Raw genomic sequence first — 21,186 nt, forward strand, 5'->3', positions numbered from 1 at the left:
AAATGGGAAACAGAAGGAGTCACACGGGGAGTGCTCATCCTCCTCGAAGGCTCAGATTGGGGTGTCTAAATGTGTGTGGATGTAACCAAGATGAGAAAAAAGGAGAGACAGGTAGTATGTTTGAGGAAAGGAACCTGGATGTTTTGGCCCTGTAAAGTTAGGGGTTAGTGAAAGGACAAGAGCAAGGGAAGAAGTGGCACTACTCCTGAAACAGGAGTGGTGGGAGTATGTGATAGAGTGTAAGAAAGTAAACTGAGTGTAAGAAAGTAAACTCTAGATTAATATGGGTAAAACTGAAAGTGGATGGAGAGAGATGGGTGATTATTGTTCATATGCACCTGGGCATGAGAAGAAAGATCATGAGAGGCAAGTGTTTAGGGAGCAGCTGAATGAGTGTGTTAGTGGTTTTGATGCACGAGACCGGGTTATAGTGATGGGTGATTTGAATGCAAAGGTGAGTAATGTGGGAGTTGAGGGAATAATTGGTATACATGGCGCGTTCAGTGTGGTAAATGGAAATGGTGAAGAGCTTGTAGATTTATGTGCTGAAAAAGGACTGGTGATTGGGAATACCTGGTTTAAAAAGAGAGATATACATAAGTATATGTATGTAAGTAGGAGAGATGGACAGAGAGCGTTACTGGATTGTGTTAATTGATAGGCATGCGAAAGAGAGACTTTTCGATGTTAATGTGCTGAGAGGTGCAACTGGAGGGATGTCTGATCATTATGTTGTGCAGGCGAAGGTGAAGATTTGTAGAGGTTTTCAGAAAAGAAGAGAGAATGTTGGGGTGAAAAGAGTGGTAAGAGTAAGTGAGCCTGGGAGGGAGACCTGTGTGAGGAAGTACCAGGAGAGACTGAGTACAGAATGGAAAAAGGTGAGAACAAAGGAGGTAAGGGGAGTGGGGGAGGAATGGGATGTATTTAGGGAAGCAGTGATGGCTTGCGCAAAAGATGCTTGTGGCATGAGAAGCGTGGGAGGTGGGCAGATTAGAAAGGGTAGTGAGTGGTGGGATGAAGAAGTAAGATTTTTAGTGAAAGAGAAGAGAGAGGTATTTGGACGATTTTTGTAGGGAAATAATGCAAATGACTGGGAGATGTATAAAAGAAAGAGGCAGGAGGTCAAGACAAAGTTGCAAGAGGTGAAAAAGAGGGCAAATGAGAGTTGGGGTGAGAGAGTATCATTAAATTTTAGGGAGAATAAAAAGATGTTTTGGAAGGAGGTAAATAAAGTGTGTAAGACAAGGGAAAAAATGGGAACTTCAGTGAAGGGGGCTAATGGGGAGGTGATAACAAGTAGTGGTGATGTGAGAAGGAGATGGAGTGAGTATTTTGAAGGTTTGTTGAATGTGTTTGATGATAGAGTGGCAGATATAGGGTGTTTTGGTCGAGGTGGTGTGCAAAGTGAGAGGGTTAGGAGGATGATTTGGTAAACAGAGAAGAGGTAGTAAAAGCTTTGCGGAAGATGAAAGCCAGCAAGGCAGCGGGTTTGGATGGCATTGCAGTGGAATTTATTAAAAAAGGGGGTGACTGTATTGTTGACTGGGTGGTAAGGTTATTTAATGTATGTTGTTTATGGATGGGGTTGTTAGGGAGGTGAATGCAAGGGTTTTGGAAAGAGGGGCAAGTATGCAGTCTATTGTGGATGAGAGAGCTTGGGGAAGTGAGTCAGTTGTTGTTCGCTGATGATACAGCGCTGGTGGCTGATTCATGTAAGAAACTGCAGAAGCTGGTGACTGAGTTTGGTAAAGTGTGTGAAAGAAGAAAATTAAGAGTAAATGTGAATAAGAGCAAGGTTATTAGGTACAGTAGGGTTGAGGGTCAAGTCAACTGGGAGGTAAGTTTGAATGGAGAAAAACTGGAGGAAGTGAAGTGTTTTAGATATCTGGGAGTGGATTTGGCAGCGGATGGAACCATGGAAGCAGAAGGGAATCATAGGGCGGGGGAGGGGGCGAAAATTCTGGGAGCCTTGAAGAATGTGTGGAAGTCGAGAACATTATCTCAGAAAGCAAAAATGGGTATGTTTGAAGGAATAGTGGTTCCAACGATGTTGTATGGTTGCGAGGCGTGGGCTATGGATAGAGTTGTGCGCAGGAGGGTAGATGTACTGGAAATGAGATGTTTGAGGACAATATGTGGTGTGAGGTGGCTTGATCGAGTAAGTAATAATAGGGTAAGAGAGATGTGTGGTAATAAAAAGAGTGTGGTTGAGAGAGCAGAAGAGGGTGTTTTGAAATGGATTGGTCACATGGAGAGAATGAGTGAGGAAAGATTGACCAAGAGGATATATGTTTCAGAGGTGGAGGGAACGAGGAGAAGTGGGAGACCAAATTGAAGGTGGAAAGATGGAGTGAAAAAGATTTTGAACGATCGGGGCCTGAACATGCAGGAGGGTGAAAGGCGTGCAAGGAATAGAGTGAATTGGAATGATGTGGTATACCGGGGTCAACGTGCTGTCAATGGATTGAACCAGGGCATGTGAAGCGTCTGGGGTAAACCATGGAAAGTTCTGTGGGGCCTGGATGTGGAAAGGGAGCTGTGGTTTTGGTGCATTATTACATGACAGCTAGAGACAGAGTGTGAACGAATGGGGCCTTTGTGGTCTTCCTAGCGCTACCTCGTGCACATGAGGGGGGAGGGGGTTGTTATTTCATGTGTGGCAGGGTGGTGATGAGAAATGAATAAAGGCAGACTGTATGAATTATGTACATGTGTATATATGTATATGTCTGTGTGTGTATATATATGTATACGATGAGATGTATAGGTATGTATATTTGCGTGTGTGGACGTGTACATATGTATATACATGTGTATGTGGGTGGGTTGGGCCTTTCTTTCATCTGTTTCCTTGCACTACCTCACTAACGCAGGAGACAGCATCAAAGCAAAATAAATAAAAAAATATTTTAGACTTATTCTAATTAATGCAGTTCCTTGATCTGTTTAACTATAAGTAAACCAATAGATGGCAATACAAAGTAGGCTAAGCTATTGAAGCAGTCTGACTGGTGTTAGGTCGCCACCCTCTGGTAACCAAAGTGACTCCCTACTCCATGCACACCCTTCATCTGTTTGTGTCCACTAATACCAGCTAAGCTTTGTGTCCACCCAGCTATCAGATCTAAGTGAATAGTGTACAGTATATGAATATAAGCAACTACTTTCATATAGAAAATGTGCATTGGGCTTACACATACAGAAATACAACTTCATGTAAGATCACGTCTGCAAAAATCACTGTACATTGGCCACCTGCCTGCCTTAACCCAGTCCATTAAAAACCCTACCATACCAATATAGAGGAAAGTATACAAATTTTTTATGGTCTACTTTTATAGATAATGTACTGTAAATATATTCTGTGGGGAAAAACAGTTTTCAGACCTTTTGAATTTTTCGCCTAAAGGAGAGTCCCTTCAGATCAACTGCACAACTTAAAGGTTAAGTGGAAAAGTATCTCAACACCATTCCTCCAGGAATAACAAAATCTTCATAAAAATGATGAAACTTTCTATCATATAGGAGCACATATGCTCTTCATACTAACCATACTTTGCACATGAGCGAATGCAGATTCGTTCAGAGGATACTGTTGGCGGTACAGCATGCTTCCAGATTTTCTTAGATTGATAGTTGACATTTCCACCTTTTGTGGGGAACACCATGTAATAGCACTTATCATCAGTAAAGCTGATATCCTGGAACACAGAAACAATAAGTAGAATCTATTACTATTCTTAAAGAAACAAGTCCTTATGCAAGTACATACACAATTACCTGAGGGCCTGAATTATGGTAATGTGATTTAAAGAATGTGCAAAGCTTGCATAGCAATGTGAGGCATTTCTTGTAATGCCAAAGTCTGAGCACTGCCTGGGGCCCTATCAAAGCTTGAGAGGCCTACATGTTCCCAAATGAAGTTTTGTGAAGTTTAGCTACAAAAATTTCCCTTACATCTAAGACAGACATTTAAAAAATCTTCTGAAATCCATGGATGCACTAAAATTACACCCTATGAAAGTAAGTCTGAACCACAAAAAAGTGCTGCACTTCAGAACAGTGTTGAATGAGCTTCAGGAGAATCTATGGGATCAATGGAGTTTAGAATCCTCTTAAAAACCCTGACTTCTGTGTGGTAAACATCTCTCATCCCTCACTAACCACATATACAGTGCTACTAGCCAACTAACTCAGCACAGGTGTACCCTCTAACCAATCTGCAACCTCCATCTGATGATGATATCCTACTGGCCAAGCAACCTGCCTCATAATTCTCAGGACATGGATGTCGAACCAATGGTTGTCAGTCACTCATAAGAAAGGTTTCTTACAAGAGAGGGGTGAGAAACAACTAAACACAAAAACTGCTTTCAAGATATCACTGGAGAGAAACAGTTTTCACATTTCAAAATTTACATATCTCCCCAGGATTGGATTGTCACTTAGAAAAAAAAGTGGTACAATAAAACCAATCTGCCCTAAAGATAGCATCCCAGCAACACACAAGGTTAATTCTCAACATCTAATATGCAATACTGTTAATCATTATGTTCAAACCAAACTATTCTAAAGAAGGTTCCTCAGAACGGCCAAAGGGGAGGGTACTTTCCCAAAATGAAGACTGGGTGAGCCAACAAAATAAGTCTCTTAACCCTATCATTCCACCTTGCCACTATTGTGGCTGTATGTAGTATGATGCACTGTGTCATCATTGTAAATGTAAACCTTTGTGCCTTCACTTAAGTTCTCAAAAGATGTTTGATTCCACATCTTATCCTTACATGTCATTAGGAACCTAACAACAAAGCTGAAAAAAATGTGTTACAGACATCCCTAAGTATTCAAAGAAAGTGCAACTGTGTCGTAGTTTCAGAGAGTGCAATGAACAAAGTTAACTGTGCAAAATTTCATAGTAAAAGAAATAATCTCTTGTTCTAGTTTTTACATTTTTGATAGAATAACATTTTCAAGTTATGTAAATGACGTTCAGTCCACATAAATAAGTAAACATATACATAATGTGCATGAAACAAAATTAGCATATCATAAATATGGGATGTGTGATATCATGTCTTATAAAAAGACATACAGTGTATAATGTTTTCAAGTCTTTGTGAAATGAAATCACACCTTGAAAAACCTAGAATCATCTTGTTACTACATAAATAACAAGGATCCTCAGTACCACCAAGTCCTACCATTCATTATTCAAAAACACTCTGTATAGAGGAAAGTATACCACCTTTTTTTGAACATTTTCTACAATAACATTTGATATAGATAGTCTGTAGGGGAAACGATTTTAGATTTTATCTTTATGAACATGGAGGAATTCCACTTTCAGCAAGGATGCATAAAGAAAGGAATCATCTGGGAAGAGATTTCACTGCTAAGAGAAGGTTTACACTTCCAACATGTACAATTACTTGTTACCCTCGATTTCTCTACAAATTCTCTCAAATTTAATTGGCATAAGGAATAAAGTTCTCTAGACGTAGTCTTGCCAAGAATAAATTATCAAGTTTTGCACCTTTTTTTTTTAGAGGACACTTTGTAAAGATTCTAAAAAAGACTAAAAAATAAAAGAGGTTCATTTACAGACTAAAAACACATTCCTAGTTTCAACATGAAGAATCAGTATCTATACTATCCATATTTACTTAAAAATCCCTGATTTTCTTAAAACAAAGGATGACAAGATTAAATACATGCATAAAAAACTATGGCTATTCTAAATAAATAATCTCATTATGACTATTAAAGACACTCTCATTAAAAATCATGTCAATTGAACATTTCTACTTGTTACAAGAAATCCAGCAGATGCGCCAAAAAGATCTTATTTATGAGTAGTCACCATTTAATGCTTGTCATATAACCATCATGTAAAGGCCTATATATTTTTCTGATTAATAACATTCTAGATTCACTTACATTTTCTTTGTCTCCAGAAATCCTCCTCCTCACAAATGAAATACTTGTGACTCCATTTACAATCTTTCCAGTGACATTCTTGACGCCTTGTCTGGAATCCACAAGAGGGGAGGCATATCCAGTAGCCCAGCCATCATAAATGTAGTAACTTCCTGATTGCTGTACCCATCCAATCACGCAATCAGTTAATGACTGTTGAGATATTTCACATTAAGTTTCTGTTAATATGAAAATGTTAGCAAAATTTCTAATCATTTACATCCCAAATTCCTTTAACCATAATAAAAAGTGGTTCCACCAATACCTTCACACACGACAGCTCCCTTCAAATAGTTTTTACCAGTATACAAACTTCCCTCATAAAGAACAGCACGCAACCTCTAAAATGACTTGTTTCTCTTCCTACAAACATTCTGTGGTCTGAAAAATTGAACCCATTTCAAAATTATTCAATAAAGCCATGGAAAGCAAGAGCAAATGAATGCTGTCTCAAACATTCTCTACTATAATACATCTAAAGCTATTCATGAAGTCTGCATTAACGATGTCTTCATTCATTCTATTCCTCTCATCCACCACTCTTCTACAATAAAAGTACTTCTTTACATCAAGTTTTTTTCACTTAACTTCATGTTATATCCTCTGGTTCCTCTATCCCTGCATCTCATTAAAAATATTTCACTGTCCATTGTCTCATAAAAAATTTTTCACCGTCATCAATCTGTTTCAAAACAAAGGTTACGATTACGCCACCCCTCACTCTTTTCTCCTCCAAGGTGGGAAAATTTAAAGCTTTAGCCTTTCCCTGTAACTTTGTAGCCCTCGCCTCAACTTTTTCTATTAGTTCTTTGTGCTCCTTTAGGTGCAATGACTAGACTTAATAAGCACACTCCAGTTTTGGCTTTATGTGGGATATGATTATCTACCTATCTACATCTCTGACCCCTGTTCCCTTCAGGAACTCCCTCAAGGGGGTGGCCATGTAAATAAAGTCTCCATAACTAGAGAACTCCAGTGCCACTTCTTAGCCTTTAGTGCTTCACTCATAACAGGCCACTGGCAAAGGGCCAGTCTAGCACAGTGTTTGCAGAGACTCCTACCTAACGTTCGTACCGACTACTTCTACCTGATGTTCCTACCGACTACTTCTAACAAATGTTCCTACCTACTACTTCTACCTAATGTTTCTACCTAACAGTCCTACCTAAATGTTCCTACCGATTGCTTCTATCTATTCCTCCTACCATTTTGCCAAAGGCAGGGATACCACAGCAATCACCACAGGAAATCTAGAGTCATGATGAATGAGCTGTGCAAGTTAAGTGTTGTCAAGTGTTGTGTATGACAAGGAGAGATACTCTGTATGGTTGTGGACAGAATGCCAGCAGTCCACATGTAAGCAAGGCAGAAAGGAAAAAATCTACCTGGGTCAGCTATCTGGGTCAGAGGAGTGCAACTTAACAACCAAAGAAGTGCTGGCTCACTATGCAGCTATCACTAACCCTCCTAATGCCTAGGCATGTAGCACTGGTGATATACCTTCCTGGTTGTTAACTGCCTACTAACTATTACCTACCATGAACAGGTTGCTAAACTTCCTTATCCATATACTTTGAGAGCTATGAATGTATTCATTCATTCTATTCCATTCATCCATCAGTTTTGTACTATGAAAGTACTTCTTTACTTCTTTTTTAACGAGTTTCTTACTTAATTTTATTTTATGTCCTTTGGTTGCACTATCCCCATATTTCTCGAAGAACTGTTCAGTGTCCATGTCATTGATCTCTTTTAGAAACATGAAAGTTGTTATTAGATTACCCCTCATTCTTCTCTCTTCGAAGGTAGGCAAATTCAAAGCCTGTACCCTTTCCCCGTAACTTAACTCTCTTAATTCTGGTATCATCTTTGTGTTTCTTTAGATGAAGTGACCAAATCTGATAAGCATATTCTAGTTTTGCCCTATATAAGATATGAACACTTTGCTGTTGAAAGCTATTCCAATATTCACCAGCAAAGGGATGTCTCTTTTACTATTCTCTCAATATGGATTGTGTGTTATTACCTCTTTGTAATTACATAGTTGTTCTGTACAGAGAGGGAGGTTTATACTCATGGGGCCCCATATTTTGAATACTCTCTAATGTCATACAACCCATTGAATTTAAGTATGCAGTTTGCGTTAACCATGTCCTCAGTTAGTCTATTCCAATCATCCAACACTCTTACAAGTACTTCTTTATATCCTTATTTACATGTTCCTTAATTTTATGTTAAGTCTTCTGGCTCCATTATCCCTGTATCACTCAAAGTACCGTACACTGTCCACTTTGTCAATCTCTTTTAAAAACTTAAAGGTTGTGATCAGGTTAACCCTCATTCTTCTCTTTTCCAAAGTGAATAAATCTAAAGCTCCCAGCCTTTACTTGTAGCTTAGCTTTCTTAATTTTGGTACTACCTTTGTTGCCCTTCTCTGGACCTCCTCTATGAGTGCTTTGTGCTTCTGCAGGTGCAGTGACCATACCTGAGTATTATTGCGTTGGCCTTATGTAGGATATGAATAGTTTGCAAAACATTTCTTTAACCATATACCCAAAACCTATTCTGATATATGCCAATATACAATTTGTGTCTTAGCTATTCTCCTAATATAGGACTCTGGCAACAAGTTGGAATGATGTCTACTTCAAGGTCCCTCTCATGCACAGAATCTTGAAGTTTACTTACTGCTTGGTAATCATCACATGGAGGCCATCTCTAACTCTGTCCTAACCTCATTACTTTTCATTTGCTAAGGTTGAATTCCATCAATCACATTTCAGACCAACTTTGGAATCTGTTTAGGTCCCCTTATAAGCTGATGCAATACTCTTCACTTTTCACTTCTTTCATGACTTTTGCATCCTTTGCAAACATAACCAGGTAGTATTCCATACCTTCAGCCAACTCATTAATATAAAATAATATAGATCAGTAAAGTAATGATCTCAGGATCAACCAATGTGGCACTCTGCTGGCCAAGTTGACCCATTTGGAAAAGACTCCTCTGAATGTGTGTATGATTATTATTTGTGTGTACTGGGCAGAGAGTTTAACACTCATTTTACCCTGTCTCTTAAGTGGGTACCATGTCTTTACATATAAGCATATATGCACCAAGACACACACACACACACACACACACACACACACACACACACCCTAGCCTAAGCCATGTACCCATTTCATTGACCAGCCCCCAGGGGAAGATGAACACATGGGTGGATTGCATGATTGGCTGCCATGACCGGGATTCTTACCTATGCAAATTTAATCCTAGGCAGCCCTTGTATACCTGTCAGTCATTAATGCTAATTGCTACATCAGAGGGGTGTGTGTGTGTTTTTATTATCATTTTTATGACTTAGAATTTACAACAAACAAAATAAGTGCAAAAGAACACAAATCTCTACTCAACAAATCAAATCCAATTCTTCTACTAACAATGAGTTTGAACTCTAAAAATTTCTGAGATAGCAACTTTTCCAGTGATGTAAGTAAGCACTTTTCAGGGTCTCTACTCTGAAAGTAACCATCCCTTTGAATAATATCTACCAATCTAATTTAGACACAAAATGGAATGCCCCTGAAATATTAAGTGCAATAATGCTTACCAAGGAGAAAAAACTCTAAAAGGCCATTATGATCAAAAGTATTTTATTTATTTATTATACTTTGTCGTTGTCTCCTGCATTAGCCAAGTAGCACAAGGAAACAGACAAAAGAATGGCCCAACCCACCCACATACATATGTATATACATACATATCCACACACAGCACATATACATACCTATACATCTCTACATATACATATATGTATACACACACAGACATATATACACATGTACATAATTCATACTGTCTGCCCTTATTCATTCCTGTCACCACCCCACCACACATGAAATGACAACCCCCTCCCCCTCCATGTGCGCGAGGTAGCGCTAGGAAATGACAACAAAGTCCACATTTGTCCACACTCAGTCTCTAGCTGTCATGTATAATGCACTGAAACCATGGCTCCCTTTCCACATCCAGGCCCCACAAAACTTTCCATGGTTTACCCCAGACACTTCACATGCCCTGGTTCAATCCATTGACAGCACGTCGACCCCGGTATACCACATCGTTCTAATTCACTCTATTCCTTGCACACCTTCCACCCTCCTGCATGTTCAGGCCCCGATCACTCAAAATCTTTTTCACTCCATCCTTCCACCTCTAATTAGGTCTCCCACTTCTCCTCGTTCCCTCCACCTCTGACACATATATCCTCTTGGTCAATCTTTCCTCACTCATTCCCTCCATGTGACCAAACCATTTCAAAACACCCTCTTCTGCTCTCTCAACCACACTCTTTTTATTACCACACATATCTCTTACCCTTTCATTACTTACTCGATCAAACCAACTCACACCACATGCTGTCCTCAAACATCTCATTTCCAACACATCCACCCTCCTCCGCACAACTCTATCTATAGCCCACGCCTCGCAACCATATAACATTGTTGGAACCACTATTCCTTCAAACATACCCATTTTTGCTTTCAAGACGTTCTTGACTTCCACACATTTTTCAATGCTCCCAGAACTTTTGCCCCCTCTCCCACCCTATAATTCACTTCAGTTTCCATGGTTCCATCCACTGCCAAATCCACTCCCAGATATCTAAAACACTTCACTTCCTCCAGTTTTTCTCCATTCAAACTTAACTCCTAATTGACTTGTCCCTCAACCCTATTGTACCTAATAACCTTGCTCTTATTCACAATTACTCTCCACTTTCTTCTTTCACACACTTTACCAAACTCAGTCACCAGCTTCTGCAGTTCCTCACCCGAAATCAGCCACCAGTGCTGTATCATCAGCGAACAACTGACTCACTTACCAAGCTCTCTCATCCACAACAGACTGCGTACTTGCCCCTCTTTCCAAAAACTCTTGCATTCACCTCCCTAACAACCCCATCCATAAACAAATTAAACAACCATGGAGACATCACGCGCCCCTTCCGCAAACCAACATTCACTGAAAACCAATCACTTTCCTCTCTTCCTACACATACGCATGCCTTACATCTTGATAAAAACTTTTCACTGCTTCTAACAACTTACCTCCCACACCATATATTCTTAATACCTTCCACAAAGTATCTCTATCAACTCTATCATATGCCTTCTCCAGATCCATAAATGCTACATACAAATCCATTTGCTTTTCTAAGTATTTCTCACATTTTTCAAAGCAAACACCTGATCCACACATCCTCTACCATTTCTGAAACCACACTGCTCTTCCCCAATCTGATGCTCTGTACATGCCCTCACCCTCTCAATCAATACCCTCCCATATAATTTCCCAGGAATACTCAACAAACTTATACCTCTGTAATTTGAACACTCACTCTTATCCCCTTTGCCTTTGTACAATGGCACTACGCAAGCATTCCGCCAGTCCTCGGGCCCCTCACCATGAGTCATACATACATTAAGTAACCTAACCAACCAGTCAACAATACAGTCACCCCCTTTTTTAATAAACTCCACTGCAATACCATCCAAACCCGCTGCCTTATCGGCTTTCATCTTCCGCAAAACTATTTTCCACAAAGATATTTTCATAAATATCTTGATAGAAAGACTACAGCTACCCAGACTACTTTTAGGGACAAGTATTACTAACCATTCTTGTGTTATCACTGAAGCCAATGCCAGTCCAACGATTACTATGTGAGGTTTGAATTAAGAATTTTATTTCATCTGTTTGCTCCAAGTACTCCCACTTAGCATAGTATTCGCAATTTCCATCTTCATCACCAGGAGATTTGCAATTCCCTGGGTATTTCCAATGACCACCACACCAATTGATTTCCTCTTTGTTTGCTGAAGCCAAGTCAGAGATTTCCCCTGCAAGTTAAAGAAAGAAACATTGTTTTACAAGTTTGTTGTGAGAATATATGTAAAAAACTGGAGTGTACAATGAGGTCAAAGTAAAAGATATTTATGGAACATGCTATTTATAAAACTTTCTGCTGATAAAAAATGCAATGATCTTTTTAATGCTTTACACAGAATTGGTATACTTTCCATGTCAAATTCTTTACCACAAACCATTTAAAAAATTCTTAACTTCAATTCCATTCTTACTAGCTTACAACAACTTACCCAGGAAGTTCATTGAAACAACACCTCTTTGACCACTTTTGCCATGATATTTGATTTCATCTGGACGATAAAAATCTTTGACACTGGCAGCGACAGACAGACCAGAGGCAGGGGAATGGACATACATGCCCAACTCCTGTCCTCGGGCCCAAATGACATTCATGAGAGAATCTGTGATGGAATGATCTGTCGGGTGGGTAGCTGCAAAAAAGGATAAAAGTCCAAAATCACTACACAGGGTCTTTCATATCATCATCCATATCTTATAAAAAGGTATTTCCTTCTTTACTGTAGTGCTGCATATGGAATGTTCTATCATTTACCAGCCAAGAAAGAAGGCTGACTACTTTAATATTGTGAACTAATAATTTTCAACACCCAATCCCCACTTAGCAGTGGGATTACATTCCTAGAAAACCTTTGCCAAGCAATCTGTTATAGTAAGGGCAACTGAACCCCTTACATAAGGGGGGGTTACATTCCTGAGCAAAAATCTTCCATATCTAACATTTTAGCATGGAACATACATGAAATAGTTTAAAAACAACATAATGCACACTCTCATTCAATTATATACAATATTCTAACCCTTTTAGAAAAAGTAGGGTCCTAAAACACAAAGTACACTGTCTGGACATTGGTATACTCTCAAATTACAAAATCAAATTTCTCATAAGTTGTTACTATGATTACTAAAAATGCAATTTTCTAAACAAAAATTATTACCACTTCAAATTGGTGAAACAATGCTTCAGTCTGCCAAGGGCCATTTAATTTATGCTGAAGCACTGCCAGGCAAATCAGGTACTCCAGGAGTAATTTCAGGCATACAGAGTGAGATGTGAAGTACTCTTGGAAGTGTATTTGTTACAAACAAATTTGTTACTCAGGGTTTTCATCAATGAAATGCATCATTTTGTAAGAGAGAGAGAGCTTCAAAAATCATTACATAATGTGAGGGTGCAGATCTTTTGCACACATTTTTCATATTCCATATACTGACCAGTATATGAAAAAAGTTAGGCTGTAAATCTATAGCATCAAGAAACAATGCTTGGGATGCCACAACAAACATTGGCTGTATATTCAAGCCCTAGTGTCAGTGAACAGAAAAAACAACATACCGTGTCATGTGTCTCAGCTGGAGGGTACAGAAAAAATTACCGAGCAATATATACCCCAGTCACAGTGAAAAGTTGATGAAAACTAATAAGAAAACATGGTAATAAGAGCTTGAGTTGGCAAAGGAGTGGGATGGGGTGGAAGGGCTCGTGGGTTGTCTGCTTTATCCTTTGAATTATCTGATTCATCACCTGTTTCAAGTGGAGGTTGAGGTGGGAAAGTTTTCCTAGGCCTTTGGAAAAATCATTTCCAATGACAGCTATACAGCTATATGGTATGCCTTTTTCATTCTATAAGTCCTCTAACAGCAGAGTTAAGAGAGATGCAAGCCCTAGAGTGGGAAATGCAGGGCACATTAATGTGGTGTCAAAGAACCTGATTTATCTATATTTTTTCTTACAGTCAAGCAAGACCCATGGAGTCTGCTAAAATTGCCTCTTGTATGTTATATATAGACAAATCAAATAACCGTGGTGACATTATATACTCTTATCATGGACTGACCTTCTTTATGAACCAATCACTTTTCTGTCTTCTTACTCACACACATGCCTTACACCCTTGAGAAAAAGTTTTAACTGCTTCCAGCAGTTTACCTGCCATACCATATATTCTTAAGATCTTCCACAAAGCATCTCTATCAACCCTATCATATGTTTTCTTCAGATCTATAAATGCCACATACAAAACCATCTGTTTTTCTAAGTATTTCTCATACACAGTCTTCAAAGCAAACAATTGATCCACACATCCTCTACCAAGTCTAAAACCCCATACTGCTCTTCCCCAATCTAATGCTCTGTACATACCTTCACCCTCTCAATCAATACCCACTCATATGCCTCTGTAGTTTGAGCATTTACCTTTATCCCCTTTGCCTTTATACAATAGTACTATACATGCATTCCTCCAATCCTCAGGCACTTCACCATGATCCATACATACACTATCCTTACCAACTAATCAACAACACAGTCACCCCCCTTCTTATAAATTCAACTGCAATACCGTGCAATCCCCTGCCTCACCGAATGTCATCTTCCACAAGGCTGACACCACCTCTTCTCTTTTCACCAAACCACTCTTCTGAACCTCTCACTTCATATACCACCCCCATCCAAACACCCTACATCTGCCACTCTATCATCCAAAACATTTAACAACCCTTCAATACACTAACTCCATCTCCTCCTCACTCCATCACTTTCTGTTATCACTTCCTGTTTTGCTCCCTTCACTGATGTCCCCATTTGTTCTCAAGTCTTTTGCACATTATTCATCTCCTTCCAAAAGATCTTTTTATCCTCCCTAAAGTTTAATGATACTCACTCTCCCATACTCTCTTTTTCACCTCTTGCACTTATCTCTTGACCTCCTGCTGCTTTCTTTTATACATCTCCCAGTCATTTTCACTACTTCCCTGCAAAAATCGTCCTAGCACCTCTCTCTTCTCTTTCACTAACAATCTTACTTCTTCAACCCATCACTCACTACCCACCTGCACACCTCCCACCTTTCTCATGCCACAAGCATCTTTTGCACAAGCCATCACTGCTTCCCTAAATACATCCCATTCCTCCCCCACTCCCCTTACCTCCTTTGTTCTCACCTTTTGCAATTCTGTACTCAGTCTCTCCTGGTACTTCCTCACACAAGTCTCCTTTCCAAGTTCACTTACTCTCACCATTCTCTTCACCCCAACATTCTCTCTTCTTTTCTGAAAACCTCTATAAATCTTCACCTTTGCCTCCACAAGACAACAGTCAGACATTCCTCCAGTTGCCCTCTCACCACCACCATGCTCTCTGCCCATCTCTCCTACTTACATACATATACTTATGAATATCTCTCTTTTTAAACCAGGTATTCCCAATCACCAGCCAATCACCAGTCCTTTTTCAGCACACAAAATCTACAAGTTTTTCAACATTCCCATTTACAATACTGAACACCCCATGTACACCAATTATACCCTCAACTACCACATTACTCACCTCTGCATTCAAATCACCCGTCACAATAACTTGGTCTTGTGCATCAAAGCTGCTAACACACTCACTCAGCTGCTCCCAAAAGACTTGCCTCTCATGATCTCATGACCAGGTGCACAGGCACCAATAATCATCCATCTCTCTCCCACTTTCAGTTTTACCCATATCAATCTAGAGTTTACTTTCTTACACTCTATCACATACTCCCACAACTCCTGTTTTAGTAGTAGTGCTACTCCTCCCTTTGTTATTGTCCTCTCACCAACCCCTGACATTACTCCCAAGACATTCCCAAACCACTCTTGTCTTTTACCCTCGAGCTTCATTTGACTCAGGGTCAAAACATCCAGGTTCCTTTCATCAAACATACTACCTATCTCTCCTTTTTTCTCATCTTGGTTACATCCACACACATTTAGACACCCCAATCTGAGCCTTCGAGAAGGATGAGCACTCCCCGCATGATTCCTTCATCTGTTTCCCCATTTAGAAAGTTAAGTACATGGAGGGGAGGGTTTCTAGCCCTCCTGCACCCTCCTCCTTTAGTTGCCTTTTATGACACGCAGGAAATATGTGGGAAGTATTCTTTTTTCCCCATTCCCTATCCTTCCAGTATGATTTCTTATTTTCCTTAAACTTTTCATTTTAATTTCTTCCAAAATCCTCTTCCACTACTTCACTGCTATCCTTTACCAGCCTTTTAACATTCCACTTACAGGTCTTATAGTCTTCCCTCATCATTTGGCAAACTTTTCTCTCAAGCAATTCACTATGTACATTTTTCTTCTTTTCCACAGCATTTCTAATCTTATCCGTACACTGTGATTTTGTACTTTTATTCTTATATCTCACAACCTTGCATCCAACTACTAATTCTACAACCTTCAATGCTCTTTCTCAAAACATTTTAAACATCTCATTTACACAACTGCATCCTTACATTTACTGCACTTCATTACTTTGTCACCCTTCTTTTGCATTCCTCCTTGCATTCTTTCCGATTCATCCTCTCCCTTGCCAACGCTTCTAGCTCTCCATTCTTTACTTACACTATACCACCACTTCTCCCAATCCTCACCTTCACAAGAACTGCAAAATGGTCATTATCCCCAAAGATTCCTCTCAACTCTAGCATCTAGCACAACTTTTCTCAACCTTTCACCTACTGCCACATAATCAAACCCTTTTGTTCTTCTCTTTCATTTCTCATCCAAGTATATCTATGAATCTTCTTGTGTCACAAAAGGTGTTTGTACTCCCCTCAGCAGAGACATCCACAAGATAACTTTCATTCTCATTTACTCCAAGCAGTCCCCATTTACCAAATATCTCACCAATTTCATCACATCTCACCTTTGCATTTATATCACCCATTGTAACCACCTTCATCTCCTGAAACCCATATATCCAGTTATTCAAATTTCTCCAGAAACACTTCATTTCAACATTGCCTCGTACAGTCTTCATATTCACAGGCAAACATATATACATACCCATGCATACTTCACGATGCCAGTCTTTCCCTTTACCCACATTTCTCTTGATCCATTCTATCCATGTAGTTTTTTAAGCTAATCTGTTATTTTCTTACCTTCAAGCTTTCTCCGAAACAAAATTGTTGTCACTCCATCAACTTCCCAGCCCAAAGCAGCAGTTAGTGAGCTATCCCCACCCCAGTAACTATCAACCTTTGGGGTTGAACGGTCCCGGGTATAGTAGTCATCAATGCGATAGAGATTCCCTCTTGCAGTGCCAATAATAATATCTGTACAATCCATAGCATGAAAATCGCCTTTGGGTACATATGGTGAAGATCCACTTAAGGGCTCTGTAAATACAAAAGTGAAACATATATTACCATACCATTATTATGATGTAGAGTGTAGGAATTATCAAGTGAATTATATGTACACCATACAATCCAGAAATATAAAAGAGGAATAATTTGTGTATTGAAGGAATAATGAAGTGAAAGGTGTATGTACAACAAACAATGCATAAATATAAAAGAGGAATAACTTGTACAGTAAAGAAATAATCAAGTGAAAAGTATATGTACGACTTACAACACAGAAAATGAAAAAAAATTAATGCAAGCATCTAGTTCCATAAGACAGCCTATCTTTCTCATGTCAGTGTCACATTATGTTTCTAAATTTGAATACAGTAACAGGAAGCCTGTTTATGGGATTGGAGCATGGACCTCATTTATGCAAAACTATCTATCATCATCATTACTCCATTCCAAATGAACAGGAATGTCGATGTATAAATAGTCTTCACACACACACACACACACACCTTAATTCATATCAATTACGTAATATGAAACAAGGACGTCCACATATATCAAAACTTTTCTGACCACTTTAAGGAAGTTGATTTATCAAGACCAAAATATCTATTCATATGACCTCCATGCACAAAATACTTTCATAGTCATACCTTCAGCACCTCTTCTAAAATATCCATAGCCCTTATCAATTCTTGAATTACAATTATGCATTCCTTTGTAAATCTAACCTTTCTATTTCTACCTTCTACTGGACTACTGTGTATTTTCTTGCCCAACCTATCATCTACTGTACATTTAATGTGACCAAACCACCCTACAAAAACTTTTCAACCACCCTACAAAGACTTTTCATATACATGCCTTCCTACTGACTTCTTCACACCAAATAACCTTCTTGTCTTTGCTCTTCATTCTATCAATAACTGTAATACACAAGTTATCCATCCGTACCTATCTTATTTTAACCTATCCTGATATATATATAGTCAGGGAAAAAACTATCATGAAAGCGCTATGTACACACTAAATTAAAATTTTTCCATTCATCAGAACTTTCATACCTTCCAGCTTTACTAATATCCTTATTAAACTTTACTCCTGCATACTTTAATTCAACCACAACTTCTAGTTCTTCAACAAGAAAATGGACCTTAAATTGATCTCCTTTCCCTTTCAGGAACAGCATCTTATTTTTACAAACATACACCATATACCTTAAATTGGCTCACCGTTCCATCCAACCCTCTCTCTATTTCAGCAAACAAAGACATGTCTGCATACTGAGCAACAACTGTACCTCTTTTGTTAACCACTGAGAATGTTGAGTAACAGATGACCTAATCACAACCTATGGGATTTTCAACCAACATGAGGTCAACTGAGAACAGATCTTCAAAAGATACAAGGACTGAACAACCAAATGACCTAATACAAAATCAGGCAAGAAACATGCCATTAAAGGTAAAAAAAAAAAAGTACTATAATAGTACGATAATAGCAGAGGATAAACAAATAAATCAAGCGAGAGAATTCTGAATAAGGTTAGCATACAATTTAAAATGCTACATAACAGTACAAGAGATGAATGTAGACTTTCCTTCAAGTAGAGTATAAATATGTAGTTACAAATACATAATTAACACTAAGGTAATAAACTCATGAAAATAATTAAAGTTAAATCTCTTCGTTACTAACCAGGTTCAGCTTCTGCTTCAGCCTGTGGTTCTGCTTCTGCCTCAGCCTTTGGTTCTGCTTCTGCCTCAGCCTGTGGCTCTGCTTCTGCCTCAGCCTGTGGTTCTGCTTCTGCCTCAACAAGTGGTTCCGCTTCTGCCTCAGCCACAGCATCATCCTTTACAACTGTATATGTCATTCCATCTGCAAGTTTTTTTGGTTCATCCACAGCCGTCAAAACTGGGACAGCAAACCTTGCTTGCCTGAAGTTTATGAAAAGAATTTCTAATTAATCAAAACAATATTTCCAAAAAATGAAAATTCATGGCATTAACTACTTTCCTCTCCTTTGTGGTCTGTCTCAAGAGCATTCGAGATTGCTTACGAAATTCTATATGATAATTAATGAAGTACATGAAACTTACCGTAGGTCAGTTGAAATGTGCTTCGAATTTTATGAAGCAAATCACCTCTGCTAGAAGGGAGCTTTCACATGAGATACGCTTTGCCGCTTCACACCACCAGACTTTAAAGAGTACGACCAACCACATGAAAGTAACTGAACATTCCGCACTGCTAGAAATATGTAAGCCACAAGACTACAGAGCGTAGGGTGGGAGAGGTGGGCATGCGAAAGCTCCCTTCTAGCAGAGGTGATTTGCTTCATAAAATTCGAAGCACATTTCAACTGACCTACGGTAAGTCTCATGTACTTCATTAATTTTACGTCAGCAAATCACACCTCTGCTAGAGGTCACTGTCCCATGAGGTTTTGAAGCCATGTGGGTGTCGTACTGTAGACATGTAGAGAGGAGAAATGATACAAGCAGTAACCAACTGCAATACAGTAAGAAATTTACATAGCCATGGACCAGGTGACAAGAGACAACATCTCCTATGCAAAGAAAAGGAACAGACTATTGAAGGACAGCATCTTGGAAAGGATAGTGACTCTGGACAACCTCCTTGTCATAAAACTTGGCAAAAGTGGCAGCCCTGGACCACCCAGCCCTTGCCATGATGTGTCAAATCGGTATAGGCATGGCTTTGGCTTTCAATGCAGCTGCAGGCCGAACACTGCCCGCTGAATACTGGCTGGAGTCTATGCCCGACAGAGAAAGCACTGTTCGAATCCACCTTGCAACAGTGTCCCTCGTTACATGCTTGTGGGGCTTGAGAAAACTTAGGAGTAACTTCCCATTCTCCTGATGTGCAGAATTTCTGAACTCCTCTGTCCTAGCAATATACATTTCAAGAGTTTCACACACCCACAATCTAATGTCAGTAGAATATGCTTTAAAGGTCACAAACCGCACAGTGAACTTTGGCCTGCACTGTTTAATAGTTTCCCCTAACCAAACACAAACAGAAGCCTGCCCAAAACTAATATTCTTCAGCAACAAACAATGCAAAGTTTGTATTCTGGCAGCCTGCGTAAGTGCCATCAACATCACAAGCTTCAGTGTTAAATCCTTTAAAGAGAGGGAGGACAAAGGATCCATGGCACGCAGATGCTGTAGCACCTGTTGAATATTCCAAGTTCTTGTATTAGGTACCTAGGGACAGACGGCCGCAAGTTAAAAACTCCCTTTAAGAACCTGGTGACAAGAGGATGGCTGCCTGCACTGCAACCATCCACAGTAATCCCCAGGGAGGAGAGTGCACCCCTGGCAGTGTTGATTGAAGTATAACTAACACCTCTGTGGAAAGTGACAACTAACACCTCTGTGGAAAGTGACAGACAGAAAATTCACAATATTAGTTACAGTGGGAGCAAAGGGATCGATGTTCCGGCTACCACAAAACTGTAACCACTTGTTAACATGTGGCTGGTACTGCCTCGCAGTCGCAGGTCTCCAGGAGGAAAGGATGATGTCCGTACCTGCCTGAGAAATGCCCGTCTCGCAGACGGTGCCAGATAAGAGGCAAGCCATCAGCCGGGTGTGTCGGAAAATGAGGTGTTCCTCCTCCTTCGATGGGTGACGCAAGACGTGTGCCTCCCTCGGAATCAGCCGTGGTTCCTTGACCAGCAAAGTGAGTAGAGTCCCCATCCAGGGCTGGGACGGCCAGAGAGGCAATACCATCCACTCCTTCGCTGACTCTGCTCGAATTTTCTGCAGGCACCTGGCAATCAGCGCAAAGGGTGGGAAAAGGTAGAGTAGTTCAAACTGATACCAGCAGATAGAAAAGGCATCAAAATGTTCTGAATCTGGGTCAGGTTTCCACGAGCAGAAACGAGTCACTTGAGCATTCAGTCTAGAAGCAAAGAGATCAAAGCTCGGAACGCCAAATACTTCAGAGAGGGCCCTAAAGAATTCTTCAATTTCCACTCATGCCTGTCATTGAATGTCCGAGATGCAGCGTCTGCCATGAGATTGACTTTACCCAGTACATGAGAGCAGGTAAGCCAGATATCATTCACCGCACACCACTCCCAAAGGTCACGGCGAATGTCATTACACAGTG

At 39.7% G+C, this 21,186-nt stretch overlaps 1 protein-coding gene across 5 annotated transcripts in view; it reads right to left on the reverse strand.

The window, feature by feature from the left end:
• LOC139749401 (uncharacterized) overlaps positions 1–21,186 on the reverse strand; it is a 370,273-nt gene that overhangs the window by 66,438 nt on the left and 282,649 nt on the right. For all 5 annotated transcript variants that reach the window (XM_071663212.1, XM_071663214.1, XM_071663210.1 and 2 more), the window contains 6 exons: positions 18,745–18,983; positions 16,846–17,082; positions 12,142–12,342; positions 11,660–11,883; positions 5,938–6,129; positions 3,551–3,701 (listed from right to left, as the gene is read on the reverse strand). In XM_071663212.1, the coding sequence (XP_071519313.1) occupies positions 3,551–3,701; positions 5,938–6,129; positions 11,660–11,883; positions 12,142–12,342; positions 16,846–17,082; positions 18,745–18,983 (1,244 nt within the window). The remainder of the gene's footprint in view (positions 1–3,550; positions 3,702–5,937; positions 6,130–11,659; positions 11,884–12,141; positions 12,343–16,845; positions 17,083–18,744; positions 18,984–21,186) is intronic.

The sequence above is a fragment of the Panulirus ornatus genome, chromosome 7, assembly GCF_036320965.1.
Source record: "Panulirus ornatus isolate Po-2019 chromosome 7, ASM3632096v1, whole genome shotgun sequence".
NCBI classification, from domain to species: domain Eukaryota; kingdom Metazoa; phylum Arthropoda; class Malacostraca; order Decapoda; family Palinuridae; genus Panulirus; species Panulirus ornatus.